General features: G+C 59.6%; 1 protein-coding gene across 1 annotated transcript; it reads right to left on the bottom strand.

The window, feature by feature from the left end:
- Positions 1 to 2,217: 2,217 nt before the first annotated feature.
- Positions 2,218 to 9,623, bottom strand: HCRTR1 (hypocretin receptor 1). The gene is made up of 7 exons (XM_021683640.1): positions 9,419 to 9,623; positions 9,024 to 9,202; positions 7,607 to 7,850; positions 7,065 to 7,180; positions 5,347 to 5,573; positions 4,128 to 4,249; positions 2,218 to 2,408 (listed from the first exon to the last, which is right to left on the bottom strand). Exons 1-7 carry the CDS (start codon positions 9,621 to 9,623, stop codon positions 2,218 to 2,220), a joined length of 1,284 nt encoding a protein of 427 aa, XP_021539315.1.
- Between the last annotated feature and the right edge of the window lie 5,170 nt (positions 9,624 to 14,793).

Below are 14,793 nucleotides of genomic sequence, written 5' to 3'. Positions count from 1 at the left end.
CTGGTCCCTGCAGGGGGTGGTTGAAAGCAGCTCAGTGAGGCCCTGCAGGTATGTCGGGTGCAGCCAGTTCAGCCCTTTTGTCCTCTGGGCTGCTGTCATGCTAGAATGCTAGCGCCAGTCCTGAGGCCAACCTCCACCCAGGGCTAGTATCCTCTCTCTTGTTGAATCCTGCCTCTGCCCGCCAGCCTCCAGTGACAGCTCAGTGCCCTTCCAGGAAGCAGGCTTCCTCTTTGACTAGCAGACACTTCTTCCTGCTGAGATTCCAAATCCTGCCACCTTGAAAACCACCCATGGACTATGGTTTTCTCTCTTGGGCCACCCAGAAGCTCCATCTATCACCCCTTTCTGCATGCCACGCCTCTAGATACCTGGAACCTGCCACCATGTTTCCCCGATGCCTCCCTTCCCTGGGCTGGGTAATCCCGGGTTCTTTCACAGCTCTTCCCTAAGCATCGCTCACCTTGGCATCCAGGTCCTCTGAATTTTCTCCAGTTCATCTGAACGTCCCAGGGTGGAGGCCTCGGGCCCACTGTTGGACTGGATTCAGCCAGCAGAGTAGAGTAGAATGGAGGCCACTGGGGAAGCTTCTGTTGTTGGCTGTTTCTAGAATGGTACCTGTCTCTAGAATGGTACCAATCACAGTTTCAGCCTTGTGCTCAGCCAAGGGCTCCTGAGCCCCGGACCTGGGTTGGTCCTTGTGGATACGGTTGTTTCCGAGCTTGGGAGCCAGCCCTCACAACATCATTCTGCACACTGCACCTCCCAGGCTGGCTACATGACACTTCACAAACAGCTTTGGATCGCAAGGCCAGCGGGAGTGAGGAAGGAGCAGGGCAGCCCATCCCACCTGGCGGCAACCACACATCTGTGGAAATGGCCACAAGCGCTGGGCTGGTGAGTCATCCAGAGAGTGGATGACATACTTAGGCCGTACCTTCCACCTGCTCTGGGAAAAGTGTGATGCCTAAGAGGAGGTGTGCTTACGCATTCCTGGGCTGGGCCCCTGGCAGGACCCTGGTTTTGCCCTGTTTTTTGATAGGGGAGGTCAGAGGGAGCTCGGAGCTCCATTAATCAAGTTAAGCAGAGCCGGTGGTGCGCACGGCCGAGCTGGCCCCTGCCAGATGTCTCCCGCCCCTCAGCGGAGCCGTACTTGAGACTACACTCCATTCCTGCTCTGGCAACGAGGAGCAGGGCCTCTGGCAGCCCTCTAATCATCTTGGTGGCAGACGGAGCACGTCTGTGGCTTTCTCTTTTTATCCTGTGAGTTCATAGAAAATAAATGCAAGCCTGATTTCCAAGAAGGTGAAGATAACAGTAAATCAGTCTGTTAACCCCGCTGTCTGCCCCTGCATCTCCCTTACCTCCCACAGGCCACTGGGCCCATAAGCAGACAGATGTGTCAAGGATCCAGGTCCTGGGCGTCAGGATTGGCACGGCCTGAGGAGGCAGCACTGCGGGTGCTCTGAATCCTGGCTCGGAGCCCATCTGGGATCCAGTGTGTTGGGGGCGGGGGTGGGGTGGGTGGGAGATGGTCAGCAGATGACAGCATTCCAGTGCTGCCTGGTCTTCCCTCCCCCAAGCTTCCCCACCTTCTCTCTCACCTAAGCAGCACAGATTTTGTGCAATGACAAGGAAAAGGAACATTCGGTGCCAGGCTTTTAATTACAATTGCTTCAGGCTGCTGGCCTCCATGCCAAACGGCCACACGGAGAGGGTTCTATCACACCAGAAAGCCAACGGGGTCCAGTCTCTGGTGCACCCGGCACCTGGTGAGGCTGGGCTGTGTTCCGACCAGGGAAAGGCTGGACCCAGATTAGTTCACGTGGGCCTCAGAGCAGCTGGGCTTTCGCTGGAGCCGCTGGGCCAGATGGAACTGCCCGCCGGGACCCTTACAGCAGACTCCAGGGAAGGCCTGGAATTGGGTGGGAGAGGGATCTTTGGGAGGAAGGCCAAGCTGCGGAAGGATGATGGGGATGGATGACACCGTGGGGCACAGCCATGTGAGAGGAATGTGATAATCCCGTCCACAACACTTCACAATCTACAAAGAGCTTTCCGCTTTCTCGAGCGTGCTTAATCCTCCCATCAATCCTGCTTAGGAGATCGGGCTCAGAGAAGGGGAGTCACTTGCCCAGAGTTAAAGAGGCACAAAACCAGGTCTGGAGCCCCGGCCTCCCACTTCATCCAGCAGTCTCCACGAGGAGGTGGGGCCCTCGCTCAGGGCAGCACAGTGGTGACACTGGTGAGCACCACGTGCTCGGGGACTTTGGAGATGGAGCACCGGCTGTGGAAGGACCAGGACTTGTGGCTGGCAGAGGATCGGGGGCTGGGGGCCTTCGGAGAGCTGCAGGGACCCAGACCAGGCAGGCAGCAGGAGAAGGCGGCCTTAAACTGCTCCCGGAATTTGCCTTGGTTGGAGACAGAAGACACAGCCATAAGAAGACGGATGAAGCAGGAAGGGCCTTGGGCCCAGGGACACCCACGCAGCTCCAGCCCAGCTGCCTGTGAGGGGGTGGGAGGGCAGAGTAGAGCTGGGAAGGAGAAAGCCCCAAGGCGACCTCGGCATTGCCAGGGAGAGTGAGGACAGAGGCCCCGGAGCAGTTCCCAAGGAGAGATGCAATTTTCATCTGATTCCTTGACTGCTCTCTGGCTCTGAGCCCGGCTCGAGACGTCGTGTCTGGCTCAGGGGCCTGGGGCCACCTCTGCCCTCCTTGGGGGGTAGAGGGCTCTGACTCACCAGCTATAGCTAGGCTTTCCCCACCTGTGCCCCACAGTGACGGGAAGGACAGCAGCAGCCTGCAGGAGGCACTGTGCTGGACACCTCTGCTTGCCCTCCCCCCCCACCCCCCTCCCCTGCTGGTCCCAGCGCCCCGAGAAGCTGGTGTCCTTTATCCTCACTGCGCAGGTGAGACGCACAGAGGTGCAGCGACTTGCCCAAAGTCACCCAGCCAGAAGTCAGGCCCAGTTCTCATTCCGGAGCCCTTCTCTTGAAGGGGAGGACAGAGTAGGGAAGAAGGGACTATCATAGCCAGCTCCATCAGCCAAAGGACACCAAGGAAACCGATTGTGTCTGGAGCAAAAAACGCCTTGACGGCCCTTCATTCGCCAGCAAGCCTCTCCGGGGCCCCAGCGGAGGGCCAGGAACACAGTAGGTGCTCAGTAAATGGAGACAAGACAGGGATACCCGCCTCTGCTGCAGCCCTTAGCTCTTCTGTTCTCCGCCCTGAGCTGGAGACTGCTGGCTAGCCTTCGGAGAGTAATTCTTTAGTCTCAATGAGGGTTGTGATATGGACCCCCGGCCCCTCCTTCTTCAGCCTTTTCCCAAAGATTATCATTCCCAGGCTTGAACAGGAATCTGGACCAGTTCGTTAGGCCTAGTTCTGGAGCCAGAGGCCTAGTGAGCCACACTTCTGCTGAGCCCAGGTGGGTCCAAGGGTGGAGGTATTATCACCTCGAGCCTGGGAGGTTGCGGGGAGGAGGTGCAGACAGTGGGACAGCGAAGGGGAGAGGCCTGGGGTGGGGCTAGGGGACTGGGGATGTCTGGACTTCCAGAGAGGGGAGCAAGAAGGCTGGTATTGGAGGCAGGTGGATCCAGGGACAGCCCCCCACATTCTGGCCACTCTGCCAGTCCGTGTCTAGCTGGTCATGGGGAAACCCTTCCCCGGCCCTGGGCTGCCTCCGCTGGTGACCCTCCCTTATCTGGATGACTTGGCTATGCAGTCATCCTCTCAGCCCTGGGCCCTCTTCCCAGAGGCCAGGCTCCCCTGGAGCCCGTGGTGGCCAGCTGGGGCTGACTGGAGGTCCCGCTGGGCAGGCACCAGCGGGAGGGGGAGGGGAGCTGGCCTAGCCCCTTCCTTTCCCACCCACTCACTGGTCTGCATGATCTGCACAACTGGATCCTGGGTGCTGGTCAGCTGGTTTTGGCGACTCTGGGGAGGGTGGCCTGTCTCCCACTCAGACCAGGGCTCCTGGGCAGGGCCGAGTCTTCCCCGAATGGGAGTTCGCAGAGCCAGCTCAAGATCCCCAGGCAGGAACAGGGATGTCCTCTCTGCCCTCCCTTTATTCAGCCTGGCTTGGGGGCGGGACTGCCACCCCCCTCAGTGGCCCTGCCTCCGCAGCCCACTCACCACTGAGGAAGTTGTAGATGATAGGGTTGGCAGCGCTGTTGGCATACACCAGCCAGTGGGAGAAGGTGAAGCAGGCATAGATGGCTTCTCGGTCGCTGGCTTGGCGGAACATCCCGAACACCCTAGGACCAGGGGGAGGACACTCAGAAACGGTGTAGATGTGTGTGTGTGTTCCTGTTTGTGTTGGGCGGGAGTCACTATCCTTATCTAAAAGACAGGAAAGCCAAGGCTCAAAAAGACAAAGTGAGTTGACCAAGGTCACACAGCTCACGAGTGGCTATCAAGTGCATGAGTTCCCGCTGCCCCTTCTGTCCCACCAGGTGGCCCTTTCCTGGGCCTTTAGGTCTGAGGTCTTGAGCACAGACAGTCTGACCAGGGTGGGTGTCCGGACAGGAACCAGGGTTCATCTGCTCAGTCACTGGCTATCGGATCCCCTGGAAGCCCCCATCCACTTCCTCATCCATCCTCACAGCAACATGATGTGTCAAGCAAGACATCACCCATTGTTCAGCTAGGGAGGTGCAGAGAAGTGACGTGACATGCCCGAGATCACAGGAAGTGATCCAGGAAGTGGCCAAGCACAAACTCACCCCGAGACTGTCTCATGACAAACAGCCCGCTGATCTGTCCCGGCGCCCCGTGGTCCCTCACTTGCTGAGTCCCTTGTTCCCTCCGCTTCCGGTGCTATTCCTCCAGACACCTGCGGGCCTGCTCCCTGGGTCCCTCCCTTCTTTCAAGTCCCTGCCCAATGCCATTTCCTTGGATGAGCATTTTTTTTTTTAACCCTGTATCTAAAAAAAAAAGATTAAAAAATAAACACACAAAACCCCACTAACTCCTGTCACCGTCACTCTCTGTGCTCTTTCCCTATTTTATGTGTCTTCATAGTGGTATCCCTGCCTGCCAGTATGGTGGAGACTTATTTCTCTGTCCCACTAGATGTAGCCTCAATGAAGGTGGAGACTTCGTCCTGTGCGCGTCGTGGTCACTGTGCTCCCAGCCCCCACGAGCTGATGGTTGAGTGAATAGATGGAGAAATTGTCATAATAGCCCCGCAGGCTACAGCTGGCATTCTTCATAGTTTACAGGCGAGAAACTGAAGCTGGGAGGCTCAGAGAAGAGAAGTGACCTGCCCCCAAGGCCACACAGTGGGTGAGTCCTAGAGCCCGTCTTTCCCCAAAACAGAGAGAGGCTATCGCCTCTCCCCTCATGCTCTCACCTCTTGAGGATGTTGAGGACACTGATGGGCAGGTAGCAGAGGGCAAAGACCAGCAGCACCACCATCAGCATCTTGGCCGTCTTCCTCCGCGCGCGCATCTGCTTCACCTCAGCCAGGAAGGCCCGGGCCCGGGGCGGGGGCTCTGTGCTCAGGCCCAGCCCCTGGTCGTCCGACTGGTCTGAGGGGCGCTTCCAGTTCCTCACCAGGGCCGACGTGGTGCCAGGGATCTGTCCGGCACACACAGAGAGAGCAGTGGTGCGTGGAGCTCCTCGGGAGGGCCATTCTCCTTTGCTGGGTCCTGCTCCGGGTGGACCCCGGGGCGGGGTGGAGGTGGGCCAAGGGAAGGAACCTAATATTCATGATGAAGACCGACACTCTGGACTGGAGGGTGAACAGTGTACTTTCATCTTCCACGAGCTCATTGTGACCCCCCGTGGCACGCCTGCGGGGAAGGTGTTCCTGGCCCTTAGTTACAGATAAAGGAACCGAACCTTACAGAGACAGGAGACTCTTGAACATCCTCTCAAGCTACCCATCCGTCCTCCTCAGGCCATCGCTTCCTGTTGTGGGGGCAGGGGTGCAGGGTGAGCTGTGCCCCCGCCCCCCACCCCGGCCTGTGCCTGACACGGGGGAGGCCTGGGCAAGGAGCGAGCATGTGAGCAGATGAGCGGCATGGAATGGCCTGGGCCTCAGAGCACAGTCCCTGCCTAGGTCACTGCCTAGAAACCTAGGATGGTTCCAGGCTTCTGGAGAAGCCACAGATATCCTTGAAGCCTGTCACACCACTGGACACCTGAATCACCCCCCAAGAGGGGTATGGGGCTAGAGTTGAGGAAAATTAGGGTCTAGGGCCAGCTCGGCCACTCATGAGCTATGTGAGCTTGTTCAACTCACTTTCCTTCTCTGAGCCTTGGTCTTCTCGTCTATTAGAGGAGGATAGTGACTCTTGCCATCTTGACTGGGGGGCTGTCGGGGCAGATGACAGGTGTTGGTGGACTGCAGGCTGGCCACGTTCTGGTCTGCATCCTCTCCTTGCCCAGGCACGGGACCCAGAACTTAGTCCCCCTAGTGCCCAGAACCTCTGAGCATTCCCCTCCCCCCCAATTACTCCCCACCCCCCGAACCTGCTGTCGGTGGGTCTGTAACAGAGACCAGCGGGCAGCCCCGGAACCAGAAAGGCTCTGCCACTCGTCGGCTGTGGCCAGTTGGCTGCCCTTCCTCAGCATTTGCAAAGGGAGTACTACTGCTTCTTCATTTAGATTGTTGTGAAGACATCGCGAGCAAAGTGCCGAATTTGGCAAAAACACAGAGGTGCTGTTATTGTGGTGCTGACCTGAACACTGGAATGTCACAGCTCTTCCCCTGGCTGGCTGAGGGATTTGGGAGAAGTTGCTTTGCCTCTCTGGGTCTCGGTTTTCTCAAACATTAAGTCGGGGATAATATATGATGGTTGGGAGGAGGCAAGACTAGCTGGAAGTACATGGTACAATAAATGGCAGCTACTGGTGTCAGAACGATGATTAGATTTTAGATACTGAAACCGGTATTAGTTACTATTCGGTTCCAGGGTAGGCACCAGGGCTCTGGCCTTGACTTCGACATGTCCCTGGGCCTTGCCTCTCTCCGGTGGCAGCCAGGATGGCAGGTTCCGTCTGTCTCCTTAGACCAGTCCCCCTTCCCCCTCCCAGCCCAGACAGTGACACCAGAGTGGGCCTCACCTGGCGGCCCCAGAGCTTATGGAAGATCTGGAAATAGGCCATGGCCATGAGGCCCAGTGGGGCCAGGTAGGTGATAATGAAGAAGCAACTGTGGTAGATCTTGGGATAGAGGTCATCTGTAGGGGTCAAGAGATACAAGGGCCAGAGATCCTCCCCTTCTGGGAGCCTCCAGCCTGTTCTGCTTAGCAAAGCCACCCTGCTCCATCTAGAGCCGTCGAGCCAAAGCAAGCAGCTGGGCCTCACACAGACCCCATGGCAGAGAGAGCCTGGAGTTGCCCAGCCCGGGGGTGTCCATCCTGGAGGGAGCCCCAGCAGATGTCTAGACTAGAGGAGGCACCCACCCTGGAGGTACCCTGGCTAGATGCCTGTTCTGTGGCATCCAGCGAGGGGTTACCCACCCTGGGAGCGTACCCCACAGAAGCCTGCTCCAAGGGTGTCCTTTTGGGAGATGGCCACCCCGGGAGCGCCCACCCCAGAAGTGCACTGGCAGACACGTGTGCTAGGGGTACGTGTCCCAGAGGTGCCCAGGCCCCCACCATTACCTGGCCAATGTTCATCACAGACGGAGAAGAGCCGGGTGCGGTTGGCTAGCTCAGGCAGCACGCTACTGCATTCCATGACCGCAGCCTGGGGCACCGTGACGGCCAGCGACACGGCCCAGATCCCCAGGACGGAGCCCCGGGCGCGCCGGGCGGTGCTCTTGAACGACAGCGGGCGGCAGATGGCATACCAGCGGTCCAGGGCGATGAAGCTGAGAGTCAGCACCACCACCGACACAGACACGGCCTGGCCCGTGGGGACACAGCGTCAGGCCTCGTGGGCCCCCCCGAGACACGGGGTGAGCCAAGGGGCTCAGTCCTGAAACGCCAGGCAGCCAGGTGCGGTGAGAATCCTGACCGCACCACTTATGGGCTGTGTAGCTTCGGGCATATCACTCACCTTCTCTGAGCCTCGTCTGCGGAATGGGAATATGTCCTCCACCTGGTGGGATTCTTGTGAGAATCAGTGAAATCACGGGTGGGAAATGTCCAGGTTGAGACCTGGTACGGAGTGGGGGCTTCCCTACTATGAGGAATAACTTACACTTATGGGACCTACTACGTGCCAGGCACTGTTCTCATTATCCTCACAACAACCCCATGGTGCATACTCTTACCCCATGTTACAGATGAGGACACTGAGGCACAGAAACGTTAAACAATTTGCCTAAGGTGCATTTCCTCCCCACCCTGTCTTTATTCCCAGCGTTCCCAGGTTAATCTGTTGAGTGGAAAATCTTAAAACAATGGAAATCCAAGAGGCAATCTTTCTGCCCAGGGATGCCATCCCTTCCCTGGGCTGTGAGCAAAGAGCCTCCTGCAGCGAGGCAGACATGAGCCTAGGAACAGAGGTGGATGTGGATGCTGCCTTTGGGAGTGAACCCTGCCCTCTGGGGTCCAGGGAGAGGGACGAGGGATGCAGCTGAGGGGCCATTCTGGCCTCTGGCCAGCTCTCTTTCCACCCCCCACCCCCAGCCCCATCTGGACATCCTGATTCCCACTGTTGGGGGAGGGAAGGCCCTGGCCAGGGTTGGTCTCCTCACACCTGCCCCCTTGGAACCAGGGAGCAGGCTCAGCATGCATTTGTGTCTGTCACCATGGGTTTGTGCTTCTCTCCTCTGCGGTGCGCCCAGGTACCTGGAGGCGACTGTCCGTGTGTCCAAGGGCTGTGTGCGTGTGGGTCTGCGGGTGTGACCACGAGGGGATCTCTGTATGAGTGTGTGGGGCTGGGTTTGTGTCCTCAAGTGTCAGGCCTCACGGCCTGGCCTTGCTAACAGTAGAGAATGACACGGCAGAGGAACTGAGCCACCGCGTCCTGTCTGAAAGGTAAGTCTGAGGGTCACTGAGGTCTATGCAAGGCCATGGTTTTTTGTCCTTGGGGTGACAGAGGGGTGATGGACGGCGCCTGGGTGGAGCTCACCTGTAGATAGGGGATGACCTTGCAGAGGGCATGACCAAAGAGCCAGGACTCGGTGATGTCCACCAGCAGGCTGGCTGGAAGGCAGATGGTTGTCACCAGCACGTCAGCCAGGGACAGGTTGACGATGAAATAGTTGGTGACCGTCCTCATGTGGTGGTTCCTCCACACGGCCAGGCAGACTGCAGAGCAGGGGGGGAGGTGGGAAGAGGAGAAGGAGGTGAAGCCAGGGACAGAGCCATGCCCGTCCTCGAAAGTGAGTCTTTTCCCCCACGGCCCCCATCCCCCACACTACCCAGCCAAAGGGAGGTAGGGGAGGGGGGGAAGAGAAGCCAGGCCCAGGACACCTTCCAATCCCCAGGGCAAGTCCGCAGCACCACAGGGATCTAAACACCTACCCAGCGTGTTGCCCACCAGGGCCACCAGGAACACAGCCACGTAGGCAGCGATGAGGACCCACTCATACTGCTTCGGGTACAGATAATCACGCCACAGATAGCTCAGGAACTCGTCTTCGTAGTCGGGAGGCACCTGTGACGGTGACAGTTCCCCGCCGCCAGTGGGGGTCCCAGTCTGGGCCCCTGGGGTGGGCGAGGGCTCCATGAGCTCAGGAGCTGCTGATGCCACGGGGCATCCTGGGCCCAGCGGGGGAAGGGGAGCCCAGGCCAGGCCTCAGCCCACTTCCTTGCACACAGGTCTCTGGGGTCCCAGCCCCAAACCTCCTGAAGGAAGGAGGGGAGGAAGGAAGACAGAACATTAGGAGTGTGTCAGGCAACTTGCACATAAGCCCCCTCAATTCCCATAGTGCTGTGGGGTACGGTGAACCCGAAGTCGATGGAGAAAGACAGATGTGGCTTGCATCTCAATTCCACGCAAGTTGCTCTTGGATACCTTACGTCTCCCCTTTCAGCCTCGGTTTCCCCATCTCTCCAAAGGAGTAATAACTGTACCTACCTCACAGGGCCGCGGTGAGGCGTAACGAGCTCTAATGCGAGCCAAGTGCTTTACCCAGACCCTGGCAAGGGGACCCGGCTTCAGGGCCGACTCCGGTTACCATTAGAGAACCCTGTTTTGCAGAAGCTCAGAGAGGTTGAACCCCTTGCTTAAGGTCACAATGGTACTATGCCAGGTCTGTCTGAATCCCCGAAACACCATAGATTTGCAAGGGGAAGCCATCCCGATTGCAAATGTTCTTTCCTGAGTCAGTTCACGGGCCTGAATTTTTGGTTGAAAAAATGGTCAAGGGAGGCGTTAGAGACCCAGGCCCCGCCCGCCAGACCTGGACCCTCCCCGGTAGGACACACAGTGGAGGCAGGGGTGCAGAAAGGAACTGACGACCTCCCTGCAAGAGAGGAGAGCCCCAGGCCCAGCAGCCAGGCCCCTCAGACCCCCGTCCCCACTTGAATCCCCGCGGCCGCGATGTGCCCCAACGGCCGCCAGGGGTCGCTGGGCCGGCGCGCAGGCAGCTTTCTCCATTCATAAATTGGGCCTCGCTCCCCGCCCCTCCTCGCTCGCTCAGACCCCTCCTTCCCGCGGCTGGGCACAGACGACCCCGGACGTGTGTAGGAGGGTTGCGGGTCCCTGGAGACCACTGGGGGCGGGCGAGGGGGCTCCTTCATACCTCCTCCAAGTGCCGACGGACCCAATCCCTCAGCGGGACCTCCCTGCACCTCGGGGGCTGTGGGGGGGCTGCGGGGAAAAGGTGGAGGAACGAGGGCGCTAGGGGTGCTGCAGAAGCCTGCCGGGAGGAGGGCAGAGCCTCCTGGGGACCCTGCCTTCCAGCACCCAGGTTATGCCCGAGACCCTTGGCTCCCGCCGAGGGTCCTTTGGAACCTCCACCTTGGGCCTGGTGGGGGGGTCCCCCAAGCCCCGCACCTGTTGGCTCCGGGACCCCGGCGTCCTCGGCTGCTGGTCCCCGGACCTTGCACCGGGGACTCCGCCTCCCTGCCCCGAAGGCCGGGCTCCAGGGGCCCGGGCCGGGGGAGGGGTCCGGGGCAGCCCCCTCCCAAGGCTGCGCTGCCTGGGCTCGCTCGGCTGGGCGCGGGCAGCGGCTCCAATGCGGGCTGTGGCTGGGCGCGGGCTCCGCCGGGCTGCGCGCCGCGGGCGGGGGAGGGGGAGGCGAGCGGGAGTGGCCGGCGGGGAGGGGAGCCCCCAGCCGATCTCCGCTTCGTGTCGCCCAGCCCCAGACCGGGAGGGCGGGGGAGACGCTCATTCCTCCTCTCCTGCCACTTCATGCTTCCATCCCACCTCCATTCATGCGTCCATCCGTTCATTCATTGGTTCGCGTTCACCCGGCATTTATGCGTCCGGTCGCTCGGCGTTCAGAGCGCACCTACTGTGTGCTGGCGGGCCCTGGGCAGCTCCGGAGGGCCACAGCGCAGAGGGGGATCCCAGCTCCACCTCTCCTCGCGGCCTCACCTAGCTGACGAGGATGATGGCACAGGTGGGTCCCGGGGTGAGAGCGGGTGCCTGCACCGCCTCCGGCCAGGCCCCTGCTGCTGCTGGTGCAGCTGGCTCCCAGCGAGGCCAGAGGCCCCCTCGCCCATCTCCCAGCCCCCACCCCACCGTTCTCTCTGCCCCCAATCCTTTGCCTTCATACCTGCTTTCCCCCTCCCAAGATGGATGGTAAGTGGGGGCAGGAAGAGGGGAGCCTGAGGGGCTAATTCAACAAACATTTACTAAGCTGTGTGCCAGGCAATGAGCTAGAATAGTAGGGCTGCGGCTCGCATAGCCCCCGCTGCCTGATCTCAATCTTCCCGCCAGTCCAGGGAGGTAGTTGCTATTGACGAGGACACTGGGCTCACATGGTCCAGTAACTTGCCCAAGGCCACACAGCAGACACAGAGCTGGGATTCGGGCCTGTGATCCTCTCCAGGTTTACCCACCTCCTTGCCAGACAGAGGCGCCCGGTCCTCCAGACACGCCCCGGGCTGTGGCCGGAGGCAGGAGGCTCACAGCCCAGCAAGTGCACTATGGCACGAAGAGAGCTGGGAAGTGGCCCAGAAGGACAGACTGACTCAGCCAGGGCATCAGGACAGACTTCCTAGAGCAGGAACACGGGGACCTGAAACATGAGAAGGTAGCCTTGCAAGGGGGATTGTGGTAGCCCCAGAGAATTCCAGGTGGAGGACACACAGCGACAGGTCAGTGACCTCCCCCGCCTCTCCAGAACGGGAGGGAGAACCGAAGCTGATCGTAAGGCACAACTCTGTCCCTGGGCAGGATGGGCGATGGGTCACAGAATCCCTGCGGTTCCAGTGCTCCGTCCTGCCCGCCTGGGGTGCTGGCGGAGGTAGGGGAGTGGATGGGGGGACTCGAGAGAGGAGCGCCTGATGTGCGTGCACGTGTGTGTGTGTGCACGCGTGTGTGTGCATGTGTGTGACTGCACTTGCACGTGTGTTTATGTTTTCCTGTATTTAAGAGTAAGGGCTGTGAGGGTGTGTCTAGAGAATCCAGTGTGTGACTGTGTGTGTGTGTGTGTGCGTGTGTGTGAGTGTGCATGTGAGCAGAGGACAGGCTCCGGGTTGATGACTGAGGGTCACCCTGAGTGGGCTGTGTCTGTATGGGGCTTACTTTGTGTGTATTGGTGTTTGTGTACACGGCGAGTGTGTGTGTGTGTGTGTGTGTGTGTGTGTGTGTGTGTGTGTGGAGGGGTGTCTGTCTCTCTGTGTGTCTGCGGTTTGGGCTTTGACTAGTGTCGGCTCCCCTGGCGTGTACCCCTGTGCGCGTGGGAATGTGCGTGTGGGCACGCCTTTGTGTCGCCAGCTCTGCGACTGTGCGTATGTGGGACTGGGTACGTCTGCCCCCACAGCAATGACTCATCTAATCGCCCACACTCGCCCCCCCAGCTAGAGCTGTGACTGTCTGCCATGTCAGGGCTGGGGAGGGGGCTGCAGCACAGGGTGGGATGGCGGGCAGACCGTGGGGGACACTCAAGTGACAGCGGCGTGAACGAGGTGCGGCTGCTAAAGCGACAGGTACAGCCCCACGTGTGTCTGCGTGGACAGTGGGCGTCAGCGGAGCCCAGCCCAGAGTTCAGGGTGCCATAATCCAGGGCCTCCCAGCCACCCTGGGTTGCAGTGAGCAAGGGGCTCCCCAGGCCCCCAAACCATTATACGTGGGGTGCACGAGTCATGGCTAAGAATGCAGTTTCACGGAGCCAGTCCCGTCTCCCCTTAAGAGGGATCCCAGGGACCAACTCCCCCTTCGTCCTTAGGTGCCCCAGAGATGGCTGCTTTCCAGGACGAAGGTCCGGAGTGGTTCCTTCTACCCTGAGGCAACAGATACTTCTTCCTATCAGACCCTCACCAGGGAGGAGGCTCTGGGCCCTCAGGTCCCTCTGGTCCTAAGTCTGGCTCCGTCATTCATGGCCTGAGGGTAGGAGAGGCCGATTGTTTGGTCTGCATAGATGCTCAGAGAAAACCCCGGGATCCCAAGAGGGGCCAGTGATGCTCTGGAAGACCCACAAGGGTGCGGTGGTTGGGTCCCTGAGCCCAACAGCACCAGTCTCTGAGAGCTCCTGGCAAAGCACCAGTGCCCACGAGAGGAGTCCAGGGACCTCCTGTCATCCATCTCCAGGCTGGGCACTCGGCCATGGCACCTCCTCGGCCCAGGGAGGCCCGGCCTGAAGCCTTTGCTTTGCCTGAGCTGTCTGTCAACTGGTGACACATGACCTCTTTCCTGGAACCAGCCAGCCCCAGCCTTGTTGATCTAATCCTGAACCTCCGAGCCCCAGGTCCCTGTCACATCCATCTTTAAGTGCGATCCCCTGGCACTGGCCCCAGGTGCTGCCCCCCCATCCCTCCCAATTCCAGTGTGACTTACAGTAACCTCTGTCAGCCTAGGACTAGAATAATCAAAATATAATTGGGTTTTCAACTTGCTAAAGCTGCCACAGGCCTGGGCTGTGCATGGGAACACTCTGAGCAGGGCAGAGGTGCCTTTTAGAGAACAGAAATCAGAAAACAAGCAGAGGTGTGCAGAGGGGTGAGGGGCAGGCCAGCAGGGGCTGGGTTGTGGGCCCGGAATGGGGAACTCTGAGGGCCTAGTCTGGCAGGCCACTGAGGAGGCTACGGTGTTTTGTCCTCAGGCCCAACAACACTGGCCTCTGGGAGCTCCTAGCAAAGTGTCACACCCACGGGAGGAACCCAGGGACCACATGTCCTCTGTTTCCAGGCCACGTGCTCAGTCTTTGTGCCCCTTCTCCTCAGGAAGGGCTGGTCTTCCTTCAGGGTATAGGTGGCTTGAAGAGGATGGACGTCCGCTGAGAGAGCGGGGGGCGGGGGGCGGGCAGGGCCCAGAGCCAGGCATCCTTGGGGGCTTCACAAGCTACTGAGCATCTTCAAGCTGGAGCAGGGGCCAGAGGGCAGGGGCTGGAGACAGCAGTCTCTGCTCACTCACTCATATATTCACTCAACAAACACCGACGGCCGTAAGCTGTCAAGAGGGGGGCCCTGCTGCTTAGTCTGGGGAGACCCCCAGGTGAACAGACGGGTGGGGGTGGGTATCATATGTATTAGAGTGGGAGCTCGTGGCGTTGGGGGTGGGGGACGGGATAGGACCGGGGTCAACAGTGATAGTGCACGTGAGCCCAGACATAACTGCCCCCCTCCCAGTCTGTTGAGCCTTGTGTTGAAATGTGATTAGAAGCACAGGCTTTGGGGCCAGAAAGACCTGGGTCAGACTCCCAGCCCTGCTGCGCGCTGCTGTGTGATCCGGGACTAGGCACTTCACTTCTGTGATAGGCTGGGTAGTGGCCCCCAAGGAGGTCCAC

Source organism: Neomonachus schauinslandi, chromosome 4 (assembly GCF_002201575.2).
Source record: "Neomonachus schauinslandi chromosome 4, ASM220157v2, whole genome shotgun sequence".
NCBI lineage: Eukaryota > Metazoa > Chordata > Mammalia > Carnivora > Phocidae > Neomonachus > Neomonachus schauinslandi.
This window is presented reverse-complemented; position numbering and strand designations above follow the sequence as displayed.